The 21,791-nt window shown below is 43.1% G+C and overlaps 2 protein-coding genes across 3 annotated transcripts in view; one reads left to right on the top strand and one right to left on the bottom strand.

Moving 5' to 3' along the window:
• Positions 1 to 5,255: 5,255 nt before the first annotated feature.
• Positions 5,256 to 5,432, bottom strand: LOC121149347 (DNA-directed RNA polymerases I, II, and III subunit RPABC4-like). Its single transcript, XM_040969908.1, has one exon. It carries the CDS (start codon positions 5,430 to 5,432, stop codon positions 5,256 to 5,258), a length of 177 nt encoding a protein of 58 aa, XP_040825842.1.
• Positions 5,433 to 8,746: 3,314 nt separating this feature from the next.
• Positions 8,747 to 21,791, top strand: part of CLPX (caseinolytic mitochondrial matrix peptidase chaperone subunit X) — a 34,231-nt gene continuing 21,186 nt past the window's right edge. For both annotated transcript variants that reach the window (XM_040968726.1, XM_040968725.1), the window contains exons 1-4: positions 8,747 to 8,991; positions 13,808 to 13,968; positions 14,933 to 15,050; positions 19,630 to 19,784. In XM_040968726.1, the coding sequence (XP_040824660.1) occupies positions 8,913 to 8,991; positions 13,808 to 13,968; positions 14,933 to 15,050; positions 19,630 to 19,784 (513 nt within the window). In that variant the 5' untranslated portion in view covers positions 8,747 to 8,912. The remainder of the gene's footprint in view (positions 8,992 to 13,807; positions 13,969 to 14,932; positions 15,051 to 19,629; positions 19,785 to 21,791) is intronic.

Below are 21,791 nucleotides of genomic sequence, written 5' to 3'. Positions count from 1 at the left end.
TTGTGCAGTTTGTGTTGTGGCAGACAACAGTAAATAGACCCACAGCTCATGTCAAGGACATGGGTTCAATACTTGTATCTGGACCCTGATTCCAGATTCTACTGGTGTTGACCTGGCGGGTGGATGTGAGCATGGCAGTAACTGTGTTCCTTCCACCAACATGGGCGACCTGGACTGAGTTCCCAGCTCTGGCATGGCTCTTGTTGTGCTGAGATTTTGAGATCCCCAGAAATCACCAGGAGTCTGAAATCAACCCAAGTGCACAAGGATGGTTTATTTAAACTCAGGACATCCGAGCCTGGGTTCTTGGTTGAAAGCAGGCAGCTTTCTGACCGACTGGCCAGCTGGCAGGCTGGGACCAACAGCCCTCACCAGGGTTGTGGCCCCAAACAGCACATTCATAGGGTTTTTATAGCGGCAGTCCACAATAGCTTGAAAAGGGGAAATGCGCAATAGTCTGCAAGGTGAGGGGAAACAGCACACATTCCCTACCTATCTCGGCTGGACGGCCCATGCCTCCAGCAACTAAGGGCAGCACCCACTTGATTACTTGGAGCCACCTGTGAGATAACCAGGCTTAGGTGAGCCTGGATTCATAAGAATTGGGACCCATCAGTACTAAAGGTCACATAGGCCTTATGGCCTGCAAGCTCATACAGTTTCTTAGTAGCAATGAGCCATGAGCAAATGCTTGGGATTTTGAAACTGAGGTTCTTCAGCCCTGCCCAGCCATTATGGACATTTGAGGAATAAACCTATGAGTGATATTGTGCTCTCTTTCTCTCTCTTAAAATAAAATAATAAATTGATATATAATTCACATGACTATTTGAAGTGTATTTTAAAATTCACAATGTTGTGTTTCCCATATCACTTTCTCATTCCAGACATTTTCACCGCAGAAGGTGACCCTACACTCATCAGCAGTCACTGCTTATGCCTCTTGTCCCGAGTCCCTAGCAACTCCTCTGTTTGTACAGATTTGCCTCTTCTGGACGTTTCAGTTTAAGATTTATTTACTTTCGTTGGAAAATCAGGTATACAGAGAGGAGAGACAGAGAGGAATATCTTCCATCCAACGATTCATTCCTCAAGCAGCCGCAGTGACTGGAGCTGCGCAGATCCGATGCCAGGAGCCTGCAGCTTCTTCTAGGTCTCCCATGTGGGTGCAGGATCCCAGGGCTTTGGGCCGTCCTCAACTGATTTCCCAAGCCACAAGCAGGGAGCTGGATGGGAAGTGGGGTTGCCAGGATTAGAACTGGTGCCCAATATGGCATCCCAGTGCATGCAAGGCAAGGACTTTAGCCACTAGGCTACCGCGCCGGGCCCAGCATTCCCTGTTTGTCTTTCTGGAGCTTCATTTCTGTTTTTTCAAAAATATTTTGAGGGGCCTGGCGGCTGTGGCCTAGTGGCCAAAGTCCTCACCTTGAACGCATCGGGATCCCATATGGGCGCCGGTTCTAATTCTGGCAGCTCCACGTCCCATCCAGCTCCCTGCTTGTGGCCTGGGAAAGCAGTCAAGGATGGCCCAAAGACTTGAGACCCTGCACCCGTGTGGGATACCCAGGGGAGGTTCCTGGATCCTGGCTTTGGATTGGCATAGCATCGGCCATTGCAGTCACTTGGGGAGTGAATCATCGGATGGAAGATCTTCCTCTCTGTCTCTCCTCCTCTCTGTATATCTGACTTTCCAATAAATAAATAAATGTTTAAAAAAATATTTTGACATTTTTTTTTATCTGAAAGGCAGATTTACATAATGAGAGACAGGGAGAAAGATCTTCCACCCACTTTTTCACTCCTCAAATGGCCACATAATGGCTGGAGCTGAGCCAGTCTGAAGTCAGGAGCATGGAGCATCTTCTGGATCTTCCACATGGGTTATAGGGACCCAAGGACTTGAGTCATCCTCTACTGATCTCTCAGGCATATTAGCAGGAGCTGGATTGGAAGTGGAACAACCAGGACTAAATTGGCACCCATATGAGATATAAGCATCGCAGATGGAGGCTTAACTTACTATGCCACAGCATGGGCCACGCTTCTTTTCAAAAACGCATGGTTCCCCTGGCATCTGACACTTGCCATACTTGTGTCTTGTAAACCTGAATCTTACTCAGATCATTCTAGGTTTATGTTTAAATGATAGTGCCTCAATAAGAGAGAGAAAAATTGTGCTGTATTTTTCCTCTTTTTACCTGAAAACATAATGGATGTGCATATATTAAATAGCTCCTCATAAATACCCAGGTCACATATCCAGCTGGAATTCCTCACTGAAAGTATGGGTATTTTGTACTGTTTTATTTAATCCATACATTACTGTGAGCAGAATGTTGATTTAACACAAGCTTGAGATCTGCCGAACTTAATTGTGTTTTGTCCTTCTGGTGGGGCCGTGGCAGCTTCATATTTTCACCATTAGCTATTTTAACTCTGGAAGTGCAACTTTAATGCAGTGTATATTTTACCATTTCACTAATACTGGTGTGCTCAATGCACCTGCCATTCCACTGGAACTATCTATTCCATTCATAGTAATTTTCTAAAATATTAATTTATTTTTATTCAAAAGATTTACAGGGAGGAGAGAGAGAATCTTTCATCTGCTGGTTCACTCCCCAAATGGTCACAATAGCCAGAGCTGAGTCAATCTGAAACCAGGAGCCAGGAGCCTCTTCTGGGTCTCCCATATAGATGCAGGGTCCCAAGGCTTTGGGACCATCCTTTGTTGCTTTCCCAGGCCACAAGCAGGGAGCTGGTTCACAAGTGCAGCAATGAGGACATGCATGTTTCCAGAAATGCCCGGTGGGTTCTTGCCTCAGCTTAGTGTAGAAATAAAAAGCCGGGAATCTGTTGCAGAGAGAAAAGTTTATTTGTGAAGGGACCAGGGGAGCAGGGAAGGGGAAAGCACCTCCAGAGTGAAAGCCAGAAGGTGGGATGCTTCTTGAAAGGGAGAGGGAGACACACCAAAGGTTTGAGGAAGGGTCTTGGAATTTTAAGCATTTCCTGACCTCTCCTTGTTGGGCAGGGAACCTACAGGCAAGATGTTCCCCATTGATGGTCTCTCAATTAGTTAGAAAATGGGTGGGCAAAGCTGGTGCTGCCCACCTGAAGATGTGGTCAAGACCTCAGCAGGCCTGGATGGTCTCAATTAATCAGTGCCCATGTAGGATGGCGTTGTTGCAGGTGGAGGATTAGGCTCAATTAGAATTGAGCTAAAGTGCTGGCTCCCATGACATTTTTTGTTATAACTCCACTGATGGGGGGTGGATAATTAGGTCCCCATTCCACTTTCAGACTGTGTATGCTGTTCTCTTAATTTATCCCTGGTGGCCCAACAATCCCAGCAGGCAAAAAATTACAAGCAACTGCTGCGGACACCACCACCTTCTGCAGCCTGGCTTGTATGAACAAGTTATCACGGCTGGAAGCCTTTTCCCCTTATTTTAAACTTATTGCCCAAGTTTACCTAGGTACTATTTCACATCCACAGCCCTGTTGGTGGTTGAGTATCAATAAACATTGCTTGCAAGAAACAAATAATTACTAACGTTACGCAAATAGCACTACTATTATTATTTGGTGCAGTCGTTAGTGCACCACTTGGGGCATCCACATTCTCTATCAGACTGCCTAGGTTCTTCAAGTCCCAGCGTCACTCCTCTTTCCTGTTTCCTGCTGATGCACACCACGGGACAGGTGCACCCCCACTATTCTGGTGATGGAGACCCTGGTTTAGTTCTGGCTCCTCCCTAAAGCCTGGCCCAGCAGTCATTGTTTGGTAGCTTCTGGGATGTGAACCAGAGAATGGAGTATCTCCATCTCTCTCCTTCAGTTACTCTGCCTTTCAAATAAATACTTTAAAAAGGGAGGTGGGGTAGGGAAGGAAGAAGGCCGAAGAGTAGACTTCTGGAACATGGCAGGAGTTAACACAGCTGAAAAGCAACTCAGCTGGTAGCCATACAATCATGCTCTCTTTGGCATCTATGCCCTTAGAGAATATCAGCAAGTATTCTCTGGCTCTTGCTGGAAGATGTGAAAGAAACAGCGCGAGTCCCATCAGTTGAGTTTCTAAAACCATTTCACAACCCCACCCCCGTCCCGGCTCAGACTCCAAGGATTCAGAGGGATGTCACGGTGAGGCACTGCCACCTGCTGTTCATCTGGTAAATGTCAAGGTGAAGAACAAGACAGAAACAAATGCAAAATTCACTGGCCAGCTCCTAGGACAGGACAAGAAGCTGGTGGGAACCTCCTGGCAGTCCTCTCCGTCTTGTCACAATACCAAGATTTGTGAGAAACTACCAGAGGGAGAAAATGATGGTAATTGGAGGTAATTCAAAGAGACCTCAAGAAACAAAGCCAGAGGCTTCCGTCCCCATAGTTGGACCAAATCTTCCATTTCTGTTCATTAGTATTGGCACCTCCTGGTTCCAGCATCCTAATAAGAAAAATAGATCCGGGGTCCTGACACAATAGCATAGTGGTTAAAAGTCCTCACCTTGCATGTGCTGGGATCCCATATGGACGCTGGTTCTAATCTCAGTAGCCTTGCTTCCCATCCAGCTCCCTGCTTGTGGCCTGGGAAAGCAGTAGAGAATGATCCAGAGCCTTGGGATCCTGCACTTGCATGGGAGACCCAGAAGAAGCTCCTGGCTCTTGGTTTTGAATCAGCTCAGCATTGGCCATTGTAGCCACTTAGGGAATGAACCCTTGGATGAAGATCTTCCTGTCTCTTCTCTCTGTATATCTGCCTTTCCAATAAAAATAAATAAATTTTTAAAAAATCATAGAAAACAGAATAAATCTTTAAAGAAAGACTCAATGATTTTCAGCAGAAGATGGCTCACTGAGAATCTTACCAGAATTTCTGGTGAAGGAGGAGGATGAGACTGTGTGTGTGTGTGTGTGTGTGTGATTTTCAAGGAACTGATTAAATGAGACTTTCAGAGGGCTCTAAAACATCTGCATATTTCACAAGAATCACACATGATTCTAGGTTTTAATTGTAAGGCTAGTTTTGAGAAAATAATTTTAACATTCATTTTGTGTCAGATTACATAAACAATAAAATTAACATTCATGTATTTCCTTATATTAAAAGATACCTAAATACAATACGGTTTTAGAAGGGAAATCACATGTAGTTCAAAAAGACAAGTATGCTACATCAGAAGCTATACAACAGTGAGAAGGAAAAATTAACAGCAAAACCAAGTACAAATAAGAATATTTCTCTGAATTGGCATGTTTCATCGAGCATCAAAAACCATCCATCTTTTTGTTGTCTTCTTGTACGCCATTCTATACCGATATTCTGTGCTTCTGATTGTATCCTTGTACTTTATCTCATTTTCAGTGTGACATTCCCCACAAATATAAATCAAAGGCTGCTGCTTGGGAGGCTGAACATCCTTCTGGGGGTCCATTGTTAGTCCCTGTGGAGCACAGTCGAGACTTTCATTTTTTTTTTAAGACTTTTTTTTTTTTTAATTGGGAAAGAGAAGAGACAGAGAGAAAGATCTTTTGTCTGGTGATTCACTCCCCAAGCGTCCACAACGGCTGAAGCTGAGCCAATCCGAAGCCAGGAGCACTTCTGAGTCTCCCATGCAGGTGCAGGGTCCCAAGGCTTTGGGCCGTCCTTGTCTGCTTTCCCAGGCCACAAGCAGGGAGCTGGATGGGAAGCAGGGCTGCCAAATTAGAACCAGCACCCATATGGGATCCCAGCAAATGCAAGACAAGGACTCTAGCCGCTAGGCTAAGGAAAAGGATCCTTTGTCCATTGGTTCACTCTCCCAGTAGCTGCAGTGGCTGGAACTGAGCCAACCTGAAGCCAGGTGCTTCTTCTGTGTCTCCCACACAGGTGCAGGGTCCCAAGGTTTTGAGCCGTCCTCAACTGCTTTCTCAGGCCACAAGCAAGGAGCTGATGGGAGATGGAGCAGCCAGGACACCAATCAATGCACATATGGCATCCAAGCTCTTGGAGGTGGAGTATTAACCAGTTGAGCTGATAAGAAATCCTAAGTGGGCCTCTGGAGCTCCCCACTCTATTCATACCCCAAGTTCTGCTCGACCTCATAGGTACTCGGCCACATCCTGAAACAGGGATTGTTCTAACTTGTGAATTTCAAATCAGGGTAGGGACATCCATAAAATGAAATATGTTCTGGTTGCCAAACAGCCAAGTTAAAAAAAATAATAAAATCAGCGTTACTATCTGAAACATTCCTAACATTGATGTTATTTAAACTTGGGAGGTCTTGTTTCATCCCTGCCCCCACAACTGAAGTTCTCCACTTTGACCCCTAGTATAAGGCTTACATGGTATCAGAAAGAGCCTAGCACACAGCTGAGTGCTTCAATCCATGCTTGTTGGGTGTTGGTCCCATTTTTCCAGGTAGATTCTGACCCACAGAATGTAGTTTCAGAGGGGATTGACTTGAAAATAGTCAATTTGTGTTGCTGTTATGATGAAATTAGGCCTGATGCCAAAGCCACATGACCTTTGTTCACATGGCTGAGGGAAAGTTAACCCGAGTTGTGTACAACTCCCTCTGTTTTGGATTTTCTAGGGCAAAGTCTATACTCTGCTAGTCAGACAACTCCCAGGAATTCTTCCCTAGACATGTGGCAAGTTGTATTTACCAGTGGATAAATTTGTAGGATTCATGTCATTATGGCAAACCGTCATTTGTTCCACTCATGTATAAGATCTTATGAATACATCATTCCAGATTTCTACCAAGCAGAAGGACTGCTGAAAGACAAGCATTTATAATCAAATGTTCACAGAATTTCTACTATGGATTCAGCCCAAACACAAATTGGAAAGGCAGATATATAGATAGGAGGAAAAACAGAGAGGAAGATATTCCATCTGATGATTCACTGCCCAAGTGGCTGCAACAGCCAGAGCTGAGCCTATCGGAAGCCAGGAGCCTGTTCCAGGTCTCCCATGTGGGTGCAGGGTCCCAAAGCTTTGGTCCATCCTTGACTGCTTTCCCAGGCCACAAGCAGGAAGCTGGATGGGAAACAGAGATGCCACTGGGATTAGAACCAGCACCCATATGGGATCCCAGCATGTGCAGGGAGAGGACTTTAGCCGCTAGGAAGCATTATAGAACAATATAGTGATATTTCCATGCCATCATATAGCTGGCAAATATTTTTATTTTGCTTATTTTATGGTCTCCAGAATGGGTGCTCCATAAGAGGACGGACTTCTTGAGGTCGTTGCTGCTTCCTCAGTACTTGGCAAGTAACTGGAACTCAGTAAATATTTGTTGAGTGTATGAATGAGGAGTCTAGTCCTTTGCATAGACAGGCTTCCTGGAGTGTGCTCCAAGCTGAGCCATGACTACACTTTTCATTCAGCTTGCTTTACATCCATCTACAGATTTTAGCAAAGAAACCAGAAGAAAAAAACATGAATGTAATTGAAAAAAGACAGGAGTGAGATAAAAAGAATTAAAATTGGCTTTTAGGTCCTGTGACCTTAGTTCATTTCTAAAAAGAGAGATTTGTTTCTGAATCAATAAATTCCATTATCTTCAAAGAAAAAACCCAATAAAAGATAAATAAAAGATAAAAGTAGGGCTGCTGTGTTTGACCTTGGAGTGGCTTGGGAGAGGAGGTTGGGAGATGTGTTTGTTCCTGCACCCTAACTATGGGTCTATAGTTTCTCAGATTCTAAAGGTATAATTTGAAAATATTGAATAACTTCTCCCCCACTCCGCAAATTCTCCTGATGGAGGCAGATAAGGGAGGCCCTGGTTTTCTTCTGGTTTCTGCCATTTTAAGCTGAGGGAGTCCCAAGAAAAGGCCGAGGGTGGGAGGCTGCAAGAACTACCTGACTCATCTGACTAGGTCTCCAACCAGGTTTACTGCCCTCCTTGAGTCCCTGGAAGCTTAGAAGCCAGTCAAGCTCAGCGAGCAACTTGTCCAGGGCTCAGAGTTGCTAAGGACTTTAAACAAGAGAAACACCCAGCCTGGTCCCAGGCCAAATGGACCAAAGTTCTGATTCATCACCAGACTCCTCCCTTTTCTGCAGCTGGTCTGTCGGCTTGAGGTGACAAGAGGCAAACAGGTCCAGCAAGAAGCGCACGAACTCTAAAGAAAGGACTTTAAAGACTGAGGCGTGATTAAATCTAGAGGACCACTCAAAAGACAGCATTCAGGCACAGCCAAAAACTTTATCGCCACCAGGCTGGAAGGAACAAGCAAAGTTGTCATCACTCAACAGTGGGTGTTTGGTGGACTGTGTGAAAAAAAAATACCACTTCCACGTTACAAGAGGGAAGGAACAGGCTGCCAAGTCATTATAGGCACTCGCAGGAGCCAGTTAAACCACCAGTCCCACCTTTCAGACCAGTCACTGACAATCATGTAGAAACTACAACTCCCGGCATGCATCTCTCCGCGAGTTTCCTTACACCCCAGGTCCCTTCCCCCGCCCCCCCAAAACTTTTCCAGGCTGGGCTAGAGGAACTTCCGGAAAAAACTGCTCGTCCGGCCCTGCAGTCCCGCCACTTGGGGCTAGCCGCTTGCCATAGTGCGCTCATTGGTGCCCAGGTCACCGCCCCCTCGCCCTCGCTCCACGTTGGTGTCTCACGCACGTACAGGCGACGCCTGCCCACGCCCCCAGCCTGGGCCTAGGACGCAGGCGCGCGCACGCTCCCCGGGCCCGGTAGGCGGGGGAGGGAGGGGAGGAGGGAGGGGAGGAGGAGAGGGGGAAGGGAGGAAGAGTAGGTGTCTTTCGGGTGAGACGGTGGTGGAGCATCAAGTGCGCGAGGCTGCCAGGAGGGTGAACTCTACACCGACTCTAGGACCGGAGAGGGGGCGGCTCGGCACCGGGGAAGGGCACGCGGCGAGTAGGAGTCGGGCCGCTGAGCCCCGGCCTAGGCCCCGCGATGTCCAGCTGCGGCGCTTGTACTTGCGGCGCGGTGGCGGCCCGGCTCTTCACCTCCTCGCTCGCCTCGGCGCAGAGAGGTAACCAAGCAGTCCTCCCCGCGCCTGACCCCTTCGGCCCTGGCGGGAGTGAAGCGGCCGACGACGTGAGGGCTGGGGGCGCGACCCCGGGGAGGGCACGAGGCCTGCACCCCTTCCCAGGAGTTGTGAGGGGATGCATGGCGCTTCGTCCGGCACCCTTCTCCTTCGCCCCGGCCGCGACTGGAGAGGCTGTCGGATTTGAAGGCAGAGCCCTGGTGCTGGTTCGGCCGCACACTGACTTTTAGGAACCTGAGGCCACTTGGCAGAAACCTTTCAAGGTGCAAAATGCGACTTTTAAGAAGATTCCTCTTTTCCCCCTTCCCCAGACAGCACTCCGGGAGCCTGGTCCAGGGGCTCCCTGGGGCTGTCACTTTAGGGCCTGGTGGTGGGTGCCCGTCCAGCTGGCCAGTTCTGGTGCTGGCCGCCTGGAGCACCAGGTGTCACTGTCATTGTGAGACACCCCTCGACGTGGAGACCTAAAAGCAGGGTAGGGGGTGCGCAGGATGCCGGCGCCAGGAGAGGCTCGGGGCGCGCCGGACAGCCGCCCGGGACCTTGGGGAAACGCTGGCAGGGATTGTTGTCGAAGCTGTTAGGGCTGTCAACAGTCCGCTAGTTCGTTGGCGTTCCCAACTTGGCATCGAAGACCGTTTTCTTCCTGAGAGGTGGCGCGTGTTTACCGTTCCTCTCTGTTTATCAGGAACTGTGAAAGAGTGGCACTGCAGCCAAGAGATTCCGGAAAAGAAAGCCATTTCTTTTTTCCCTACTCTCTTTCCCCAAACCTAGGAGTTGTTAGGCTGTGAGGCAAAATCCTGTTAGAATCCACCAGCTTGTTAACAAATGTGTTTTTCGGGGGGGGCATGGGGGGTGTACCAGTTTAGGACCGCTGAATTCTAATTTTTAGGTTACTTACTAATCCTTGTCGGTTACTAGATGTATATGCTACCAGTTTGTGTTGACCACACAGGAAGGATTAAAGAGAGTAGATAAATGTAAGGGAGAATGTAAGTGAGTGAGTGAAACCTCGTTGAACTTCAACAAGTAGCAGTACCAGTTTCGGAAAGGTGATCTGCAAAGCCTTGAAGATGACCTGTTTAGTCTATGTATTTGGTATTTATTTGGTGAGGGGTACAAGTGGTGAATACTAACCCTGATGTTTAAGTTCAGTGGTGTAGACAGTGCCCTAGAGGAGGACCAAGTGTGTGTGTGATCTCTTTGGCAAGCAGATGTTCTTCGAGAAAGTTCTTTCTTGCCAAGAGTCCCTGAAAGCTGCATGTGTGAGTCATACGGATAAGCAATTTTTTTCCTTTCAAGCCACCATTGTTTTAAAATTTAAATGTAGCTACACAAATGAATGCCTTATTTAACAGTTACTACTTACTTATTTATTAAATCATTTGTCGGCCAGTTTGCTGGAGATTTTCAGAAATACAGAACCATTGCTTTTCCTATAAAGGAATCAACTAAGCTTCAAATATGACAATTTTCAGTATCATTCTGTAATTACCTTTTTACATTACAATGAAACAGCTAAGTTTTGTACTCAGCACTTTCCTAAGCCTTATTTATGTAAGTGTTTTCTACATGGAAGACTAATGTTACTTGAGCCTACAAGAAGATAAGGATTTAAAGAATGTTAGGGGGGTTGTTTTTAAGATTCTTGGGGAGAGGAAGGAGAAAAGTCAAAATTGAAGATTGGCTAGTTTATTATTTTTGCAAACAGTAGAGTTAAGAATCCCATCAAAATATGTATGATCTAGCAAGAAGTTGTGGGGAAGGTGTACAGTTATGAACAGAGGGGAAATTTTCACTGTTCTGAAATACAGTGCTAGTTTTTAAAACTGTTATTCCTCAAGATTTTAAATATGTATTTGAAAGTTATTTTGTCATGCTGATTCTGGCTCTGTGTTCCTTCTGATCAATTGTAAATTCAATTTAATTTTCCTCACTGTTTTCTTTGACCACGAAACCTACAGTAAAACAGACATTAAAAATGTCCTTTTTCTTCTAACCACATTGCTACTGTTCTCCACCCACTAGTTTACTCCCCAAATACTAGAGTAGGGCCAAGCAGGGAGCCAGGATCCCAGCCCAGGTCTCCTGTGTGGGCAGCAGGGCACTAGCTACTGTAGCCATGACCAGCAGGGTCCTTTCTCATCAGCGGGAAGCTTGTTCTGAGGTGGAAGTCAACTCCAACCACTTCAAAATGGGATTCAGGTATCTTAGGCCACAGCTTAGCATTGGCCAAATACACACTCCTGCTGCATATTTTTAAATGTATTTTGCATATATGAAGTTACTGAATGATAGTACTTGGTCTGAATTTGGCTGGAAGTTTTTAACTCCCTTATTCTCTCGCTGCCTTCAGTTATTGTGTATTCCAATGGTGTCACCTCATAAAGGAAGATGGAAAGATGCGCGGACATGTTGGCACCCATAATTACCACAGCATTATGTAATGTGCTTACCTTAACAGTTTTCAGCTAGATTTTACTTTTTTTTTTTTTTCCCAAAGATGCATTTATTTCAGGGGGAGGTTTAATGGCTCAATTGCTTAATCATCCACCTGCAGGCACTGGGATCCCAGAAGGGCACTGGTTTGTGTCCCAGATGCTCCACTTCCCATCCAGCTCTCTGCTTGTGGCCTGGGAAAGCAGTAGAGGATGGTCTAAAGCCTTAGGACCATGTATTTTTGTTGAAGATTGAAGAAGCTCCTGGCTTCAGATCGGCTCAGCTTTGGCCATTGTGGCCGTTTGTGGAGTGAACCAGTGGATAGAAGATTTTTCTCTTTGTATCTCCTCTCTGTAAATCTGCCTTTCCAAGAAAAATACAGCTTAAACATGAAAGGCAGCGTGATACAAATCTTCATCATTCAGTGATTCACTCTAAATGTTGCAGCAGCTGAAAGCTTGGCCAGCCTGAAGCCAGGGGGCAGGAGCTCCATTTGGGTCTCATGGTGGCAGGAGACCAAAGACTTGAGCCACCATCCAGTACCTTTTAAAGAAAGAAAAGATTTTTTTTTTTATGGGAAAGGCATATTTACAGAGAAAGTAAAGTTGAAAAAGATCTTCCATCCTCTGGGCCACTCTCCCAAACCCACTGTGGCCTGAACTGAGCTGATCTAAAGCCAGAATCAGGAGCTTCTTCCTGGTCTCCCACATGGGTGCAGGGTCCCAAGGCTTTAGGCAATCCTTCACTGATCTCCCAGGCCACTAGAAGAGAGCAGAATCGGAAGTGGAGCAGCTGAGACACGAACCAGTGCCTGTATGGGATGCTGGCACTTGCAGGTGGAGGATTAGCTAGGTGAGCTATTGTGCTGGTCTTGATCCACTGCTTTCTTAGCCTTGTTAACAAGAAGCTGAGTTGGAAGCAGGGCAGTTGGGACTGAAATCAGCACTCGAATAGATGTGGGATGTGGGATGCCAGTGTTGTTGGCAGCAGATTAGCTGATTTACTACATTCTGGCCCCTTTAGTTGCATTTTAATTCTCCCTCTTTTTGATGGTCAGATATAGCATAAATTAAATAAGGCAAAGTAAATAAGCAATGAATCATTTTTATTTGCAGAACATTTCTTAATCAGCATTTCACTTTTCCTGACATGTTCCTCTTCAGACAAGCAGACTAGTCTTAATAAATGCTCATCAAACATTTTAAAACATTTTTGGAATGATGTTGCTTTCATTAAGAAGTATTCAGAATTCATGAAGCCCTTGAAATTACATTTAAAGATCAATAAAAGTAATATCTATTGGGGTACTGGTGTTATTGGTGAGGTTTTGGCAGTTTTTTTTTTCCCCCAATTTGTCAGGTGCTTAAGTGAGCCTTTAATTTGAGTAGCTGATTCATCACTTAAATATTGTCACTGCATTTGATAATGGTTTTAAATTTTTTCCAATAATTTCATTATACTCCTAAAATATAGGTTGGCTTATCTGTTAAGTTGAATCAGTTGTACATGTATACAACATTCTTGGAAGATACTTAGTTCAAGATTGGGTATAGAAAGTTAAATATAGTTAAGTAATTTTCCTGTTCTTAGCCCTAAAATATACTTATTCTAATATTTCTAAGAGCTTTTTGAACCCAGTAGTTACAGATGTTGTCCTAACATAACCAAAGAGATAAACAGGAATGAACTGTCAGGTGGTTATTCTCATTGATAGAGGTAGCATAAGACAAATAATAGGACATAAATAACCTTTTTCAGAACCTTACAGGTGAACAGGTGTTAAACTCCTCAAACTTTGAGAGAACCACACATTGTTATGATGTATTCCAAAGGATAGAAAGAATTTTTTTTTAAGTCATATCTAAAGAGGAAAGGAGACACAGAGGGAAAGATCTTCCATCTATTGGTTTATTCCCCCAAATGGCCACAATGGCCAGAGCTGAGCTGATCTGAAACCAGGAGTTCCATCTGGGTCCCATACATGGGTGTAGGGTCCCAAGGCTTTCTGCCATCTTTTAGTGCTTTTTCAAGCCACAGGCAGGGAGGTAGATGGGGAGTAGAGCAACCGGGACATGAACCAGTGCTCATATAGGATGCCAGCACCCAAAAGTGGAGGATTAACCTGTGGCACTGGCCCCAAGAAATAAATACCTTTAATTATGTAGAATCTTCCAGAGGTTTGGGCTCGGCTTGCTTTTGAGAGGACTTTGCCTCTGATGCTTGCCACTATTTTCTCAGCTAGTTTATGTTACTGCTGTGAAAACTGGCTGTCTTCACCCTCCTGTGTGCTAAAGTTTTGTCTCCAGAGGAATTTTTGACCTGTGTTAATATTTTATGTGTAGGCTGATAGATTTTGCTTTGTTTGCAGGCATTTCTTGCGGTCGCATTCATGTGCCAGTTTTAGGAAGGCTTGGGACCTTTGAGACTCAGATCCTGCGCAGGGCCCCTCTTAGGACCTTCTCTGAAACACCCACGTACTTTGCCTCGAAAGATGGGACAAATAAAGATGGCTCTGGAGATGGAAACAAGGTAAGGCTTTTCACTGGTACTTACATGTGTTAGAGTTCCCTGCTGTGAGCAGTTAAATGAGGTATTGTGTTTATGTTTTTGTAGGAAGTATGAGATGTATAAAATGATCTGAAGAATAGAACAACTTTATTTTATATTTCAGTTTGAACCATAAAATGCTTTTATAAGCATTGCACTTGGTAAGCCCTAATTAAGATTCCCAAAGTAGTAGAGAACTGCCAAAAAATCTAGGTTGTCAGTCAATAAACTTGAGTTAGGAATAGTTATCATTTTCTGCTTTCATACAACTCAGGATAAACTATTTCCTTCTTTAAAAATCTTGGATTTCTGTTACTGCTTTGTGTTGAGCTGCACTCTAGGTGGCAAGTATATGATTGGTAACTATGTTGGGGGTCGATGAATTGTCAATTTTTTGCATTATGAGAATTTAATTGATGCTTGAGTTAATATTATAAGAGACAAAAGGGTAGGAACTTCTATATCCATACATTGTTCTAACAACAACTCTGATGTAGGTGAAATTATTCCTGATTTAGAGAGAAAAAATTTAGTTACAAAACTGTTAAAGAGTTATTACCTGCCATGATAATAACTCCTAATTTAATTTCACCGAAATTAAATGCATGTTTTTTGGTTTTTGTTTTTTTTTTTTACTTAAAATAACTTTTTTCGTAGTACTCAATGAGCCATTGAAAGCAAGCTGTTTATTCCACATGGTGGCATATATCTTGTAAGGGACTACAGACAAATACAACTGTATGTAAGAATTGACGAAAGAATTGATTTGACTTTTGTGGTAAATACGTCTTGATGCTGTTGATAGTAGAGATGTAAACTGCACTAATTTCATTCTAAAAATCATTAAAATTGTAAAAGTACAAATTACATAGTTTACATTTAAGTTACAAATAAAATGGCTGTTTAAATTGACACTTTTTTTTTTTTCTTCTTCCACAAACGTTAGAAATCAGTCAGTGAGGGAAGCAGTAAAAAATCAAGCTCTGGGAATTCTGGGAAAGGCGGCAACCAGCTGCGCTGTCCTAAATGTGGAGACTTGTGCACACATGTGGAGACCTTCGTGTGTAAGTGTTACTTCTAGAGTTCTTCTCTTTTCTACAAATGTTTGATGTATAGAAATATGTATTATAAAAGTCAAAGGTGGTCTTCCTGAGCATACATGATTCCTGTCAAGTGTTCATTAGAAATTGAAAGATCCAAAAACACAAAAAATTAAAAAAAAAAAAAGAAGAAAAAAGAAATTGAAAGTTCCTAGGACTGATAATACTTTTACACTATGGTGTAAGACATAATTTAAGAAAAAATTTTGCTTCCTTGTCTTTGCTTATATGCTTTCTTTCAAATTTGGATTTTTTTGAGTTTTTAAAATTATTTGGAAGGCAGAGAAAGAGAGAAGGAATCTTCAAAAGTTCATACAGCTTATTTTTTTTATAGATTTATTTATTTTTATTACAAAGTCATATATACAGAGAGGAGGAGTGATAGAGAGGAAGATCCTCCGTCCGATGATTCACTCCCCAAGTGAGTGCAACGGCCGGCGCTGTGCCAGTCCGAAGCCAGGAGCCAGGAACTTCTACCAGGTCTCCCACACAGGTGCAGAGTCCCAAAGCATTGGGCTGTCCTCAGCTGTTTTCCCAGGCCACAAGCAGGGGGCTGGATGGGAAGTGGAGCTGCTGGGATTAGAACTGGCACCCATATGGGATCCCGGGTGTTCAAGGCGAGGACTTTAGCCGCTAGGCCACAGCGCCAGGCCCATATCCATGAACTTTAGAAAAACCCTTGTGTGAGTGAGGGGATTGGCATTGAATTCTTTGCTCCTGGCTAACCTCCTACTTCCTAACCATAGCTGGCATTTGGAGAGGGAATCAGTGGATTGGAGTTATCTCTCTGCAAAATTAAAATAATAGTTTTCTATGAATTTCTTAGAGACCCCTCCTCACTTTTAAAATATTTATCTTTATTTTTAATTTTTTAAAGATTTATTTTTATTTTCATTACAAAGTCAGATATACAGAGAAGAGGAAAGACAGAGAGGAAGATCATTCATCCAATGATTTAACCCCAAGTGAGCGCCACAGCTGGTGCTGTGCTGATCTGAAGGCAGGAGCCAGGAGCCTCTTCCAGGTCTCCCATGAGGGTGCAGGGTCCCAAGGCTCTGCTAAATGGTATGCTGGTGCGTGAACGTGGAGAATTAGCCAGTTGCACTGGCTCCACAAGCATGTATTTTATGTAAAGTGATGCAGAAGACTAACAGTAACTTTTTTTTTTTAAAGATTTATTTATTTTTATTGGAAAGGCAGCTTGAAGGAGACAGAGGGAAAGATCTTTCATCTATTGGTTCATGAGCCTATCCAAAGCCATTGCACTGGCTCCACAAGCATGTATTTTATGTAAAGTGATGCAGAAGACTAACAGTAACTTTTTTTTTTTAAAGATTTATTTATTTTTATTGGAAAGGCAGCTTGAAGGAGACAGAGGGAAAGATCTTTCATCTATTGGTTCATGAGCCTATCCAAAGCCAGGAGCCAGGAGCTTCTCTGGGTCTCTTATGTGGGTGCAGGGTTCCAAGGCTTTGGGGCGTTCTCTGCTGCTTTTCTCAGGCCACAAGCAGGAAGCTGAATGGGAAGAAGAGCATCTGGGACACTGGTGCCCAATCCCAGTGTGTGCAAGGAGAGGATTTAGCCAATTGAGCTATTGCATCGGGCCCTACAGTTAACCTTTTTTTTTTTAAAGAGGCTTGCTTATCCTGGTAGTATAAGAAAATTAAATTTTTCCTTTGGTTTTTGAGAGTGAAAAAAATATATTACAATGCTTTTGTGTTTGGTGCCACCCAGACCCTGTCTAGAACAACATTTGTTAGAATCTATTTTCTTGAACTTGAATATATACTGGACGTGTCAGCATGAAATTGTATTGCAAATATAGTGTGAAATAGGCAAATTTAATCAGCCCTTCAGTAGTAAGCAAAGAGGGATGTGATATGTTAGTGTTTAATCTCTTTTCCTTTGACCTAATTTCCTAAGGGAAATATTTTGTTCTTGTGTTCTCAAGCTGGATTTTCCTGTCATACAGCCCAGACTGGATCGGAGAGGCTTCTCTGCTCTTTAATCCTTGCCCTGTTAAACTGGTGCCTCAGTTTAAAATAAACTGTGTTTCTCATTGAAGGGAAAGAATGATTATATATTTGGATATTTGTTAATTGCAGGTTTTTGGAATAGCTTGGTCTTTAGGTAAGCATTTATAGGTGATCAGTAAATAAAAGAAGTGATGGGCTTCTCTTGGAGCTTAAATTTTTGCTATTAGAGTTTACCCAGATAGCATTTTTAATTGGTCTTGTGCTCATCAACTTAGATATTAGACTAATTGTGTTACTGATGAAATTTACTTTTTGATGTGGAATTGTCTTTTTCTTGTTTTCTATTTAGATTGTTTTTGGAAGATGTAGGTTTATGTTCTAGCCTTTCTGGTAATCTGTGAATAGATGTATTTGTAATTTTCCCAAAAAGAAATTCTTATTTTTATATATATTATTTTTCTCTGAAGTTCTGTTTATCTAATTATTTTATACATAAATAATATAAAAATGTATTACTTGATCATCCAGCTTTGTATCTGCTGATTATGTTTCTATGAAATGCTCTATCCTGCTGCTTTCTTAGGTCTCTGGCTACTACTAGTAAGGTTAAGTTTGAGAAAGTTAAAAGGATTTATCCATGCCCATATTCTTCAGCCCCATTAAAAGGAAGAGAGGTGAAAGGGGAAAACAATCATCTTAACATAAGATACTCTGTAATTGATGCTTTAGAATTGAGAAACTGCTCCTGTCTTCACTTTTAACTGGCCTTTTGTTACTTTCTTGAAATTAATTAATTAATTTGAAGGACAGAGTTAGAGGGAGAAGCAGAGAGGTCTTTCTGCTAGTTTTTTTTCCACATGGCCACAACAGCCAGGGTTGAGCCCAGACCAATGCCAAGAACCAAGAAGTCTGCCCAGATCTCCTGTATGGGTGCGGAGGTCCAAGCACTGGTGGTGGATTAACCGTTTGGATCGCAGTATTAACTCCTTCTTGTGTTACTTTTTTAAGACTTATTTATTTTTATTGGAAAATGAGATTTGCAGAGAGAATGAAAAACAAAAAGATCTGTCTGTCGGTTCACTCCCCAAGTGGCCTTCAACGGCCAAAATTGAACTGATCCGAAGCCAGGAGCCAGGAGCTTCTTCTGAGTCTCCCTCGTGGGTACAGCGTCCCAAGGCTTTTGGCCTTCCTCTACTGCTTGCTGGGCTACAAGCAGGAAGCTGGAAGGCAAGTCGAGCAGCTGGAATACTCACCGGAGTCCATATGGTGCATGCAAGGCGACGACTTTAGCCACAGGGCTACCCCTAATGGCCCCTTGTGTTACTTTTATGCATGTTTATGAATTCGATGTCTGAGAATGGTATTTTGTTGGTTATTAGGCACATTAGTAGGAAGTTGAATTGGAAGCAGAATAGCCAGGACTTGATCCTAGGCACTTTGTTACACAGTGCTGGCATTTCAACCCACCACCTAATATCCGCCACTAAAGTAGATCTATCTTTCAGCTTTTGTATATGTTTGAAATTTTTAATGATAAAATATTGGAAAAATAGATTAATGTGCTTACAATCTGCTTTTCCATGTAGTTAGAATAAGACAGTGTTTTATTCAGTATTTTCAAAGTGGATTTTTTTTTTTAAGATTTATTTATTTATTGGAAAGTCATATATACAGAGAGGAGGAGAGACAGAGAGGAAGATTTTCCATCCGATGATTCACTCCCCAAGTGAGCACAACGGCCAGTGCTGTGCCGGTCCGAAGCCAGGATCCAGGAACCTGTTCCGGGTATCCCACACAGGTGCAGGGTCCCAAGTCTTTGGGCCGTCCTCAACTGCTTTCCCAGGCCACAAGCAGGGAGCTGGATGGGAAGTGGAGCTGCCAGAATTAGAATCGGCACCCAATATGGGATCCCGGTGCGTTCAAGGCGAGGACTTTAGCCACTAGGCCACAGCCGCTGGGCCCTCAAAGTGGATTTTGTTTTATTTTTACTAATTTATTTGAAAGCTAGAGTGGTAGAAAGGAAGAGACAGCTTTCATCCATTGGTTCATTCCTAAAATGGTCATAAAAGCAAGTGCTGGACCCGGTTGAAGCCAGGAGTCTGAAACCCTAGCCTGGTCTCTCACGTGCATGGCAGGGGTCTAAGTACTTGGGGCATCTTCCACTGCCTTTCCAGGTGCATTAGCAGGGGGCTGGATCTTAAGCGGATTGAACTGATACTTTGATATAGGATGCTGGTGTTGCAAGTGACAGATTAACTTGCTGCACCACAAAGCCAACGTTTTCTCATAGTGGCCTTTAGAGAAGAAAACCGAAAGAATCTCAAGTATTCTCTTAATGAAGTATATGATGAAATGAAAGAATATCATGGAAATTAACTAAAGGTAGTTACTGAACTCATCTAAAGTTACTGGACACCCTCTACCTTTGTAAAAAGTTGACATGAATGAGGCTTCTTGTGTGGCTCTTGTTTTGTTCAGTGCATAGCTTTCTTTCCTTTACTGTGAGCCTTAAACACTATTGGAATTATTTATTAATATTCCCTACTCTCTTCTGTTTTCTTTTACAGCATCCACCCGTTTTGTCAAGTGTGAAAAATGTCATCATTTTTTTGTTGTGCTATCTGAAGCTGACTCAAAGAAAAGCATAATCAAAGAGCCGGAATCAGCAGCAGAAGCTGTTAAATTGGCATTCCAACAGAAACCACCTCCTCCTCCCAAGAAGGTATTCAGCTAAGCTCAGTGTTATAAGCATTTCATGTTGAAAATATGTGTTAACATTCCGCTAGTTTATACTGAATCCCAATACTAGTATCTAAACAAGTTTTTTAGGTGCCAGTATGCATTGTAGGTGGCTAGATAGCTATTGATATTGCTTTTTGAATGTATTTAAGAAAGGAGTCTATTGCTTTTTCCTCTGTCATCACTATTATATTAACTTTGAAATATAGTTGTATAATTATTAAATTAGTGTAAATGTCAAGTTAATCTGAAATAATATCCTTCAATAGAGCAACTTTTGATTTATTTGTGTTTATTTGGGTCCCTAAATAGTACTGGTCTGAAGTGATGTCCTTTAAATGTGTCTGTGGTAAAGCAGCTGTAAACAAGTAATTTTCTCACAGACAACAGTGTGCCAGGACTGCCCTGTACAGACTGGCTTTTGTAGTGTGGTCTGTTTGGCAGAATCCCAGGCAGAGTATGATTTGATCCTGTGAAACACGGCAGAGGGTGCTATCGGCTGCACTGGATTCATGGGTGGTACTTTTTGAGAACTAGGAGCCCTTGTCTTTTTACTCTTAGATTTTTTTATTTTTTATTTTATTTGAAAAGTAGGGAGACAGGGAGGATAGGAAAGACAAAATGATCTTCCATCCCTTAGTTCACTCCCCGATTATCCGCAACAGCTAGGTCTGAGCCAGGCTAAAGATTAGATCCAGGAACTTAACCTGAGTCTCCCACTTGAGGGGCAGGGACTGAATACTTGAGTCATCATCTGCTGATTCCCAGGATACACATTAACAGGAAGTTGGATTGGAAGCAAGGTGGCTATGGCACCAGCCAGACATTCCACATGCTAACTGCCATGCCACATTCCATCCTTGTGTCTCAGAGTTGTGAACATTTGTGTTATTTATCACCCTCAGTGTATCTTTCTTAGGCTGTGTTTAGATATTGTTGCACTTGTGTCTATTTCCAAATGTACTGTAGCAGATTTTAAAAATCAAGGGTATAATATGTGAGGACTTAAGAAGATTTAAAAGACTTATACATTAAAAGACTATGTGTTATATATTCAACAATAAAAGAATCTCATATAGAAATAAATTGTAAGGGCCAATGCAGTGATGTAGCAGGTTACTTTGTCCTGAGGCACCAGTATCCCATATGGGCATGGTTTGTGCCATGGTTACTCTGCTTTTGCCCCAGCTCTGCTCTGGCCTGGAAAAGCAGGAAAGAGTGAACCAAGTCTTTGGGACCCTGTAACCATGAGGGAGACCCAAAAGAAGCTCCTGCTACCAGATTTGGATCAGCTCAGCTCAGCTGCAGCCACTGTGGCCATTTGGGGAGTGAACCAGAGGATGGGAGACTTGGCTCTGTCTCTCCTCTCTGTTACTCTGCGTTTCAAATAAAAAATAAAATAAGCCTTTAAAAAAAGAAATTATAGAAAATAGAGCTGTAAGCTGTGTATATCCTTAATTTGTGTAGATGTTAGACATCTGAGTCAGTGTTCTGGAAAAATAGAAAGTTTGTTAAGTATACATATATAATATATATATATATATTATATACATTTAATTTTTGAGAATCAGTTCTCTATTGATTGATACCCAAACGCCTACAGTGGGCAGGGCGGGGACAAGGGCTGCATAGGTAGAAAGCCAGGAGCTGGGAACTCAATCCAGGTCTCCCAGAGTGACGGCAGGGACACAACTTTTTGCAGCATCATCAGCTGCCTCCCAAAACCAAGTTAACAGGGAGTTTGGAATCAGAAATGAACTGGGCCTTGAGCTCAGGCTGTCTGATATGGAATATAGACATCTTAACTGGTGTTTTAACCACTATGCCAAATTATTAGTGAGTGATTTTTATTCACTAAAATTTTAAGAAATTTACCTTAGGTTCTAGTTGTTGGCAATACCCCAGTGTAGAACAGAGCTTGATTTTCAATTAAGAATGTTAAGAACATTGTGGTTCTGTGGGTGAAGCCACCACTGCATTCCTCATCAGA

Source organism: Ochotona curzoniae, unplaced genomic scaffold (assembly GCF_017591425.1).
Source record: "Ochotona curzoniae isolate NIBS_2020 unplaced genomic scaffold, NIBS_Ocur_1.0 scaffold_4701, whole genome shotgun sequence".
Classification (NCBI taxonomy): Eukaryota; Metazoa; Chordata; class Mammalia; order Lagomorpha; family Ochotonidae; genus Ochotona; species Ochotona curzoniae.
Note: the sequence above shows the minus strand (reverse complement) of the source record. Positions and strands in the feature narration are given on the sequence as shown.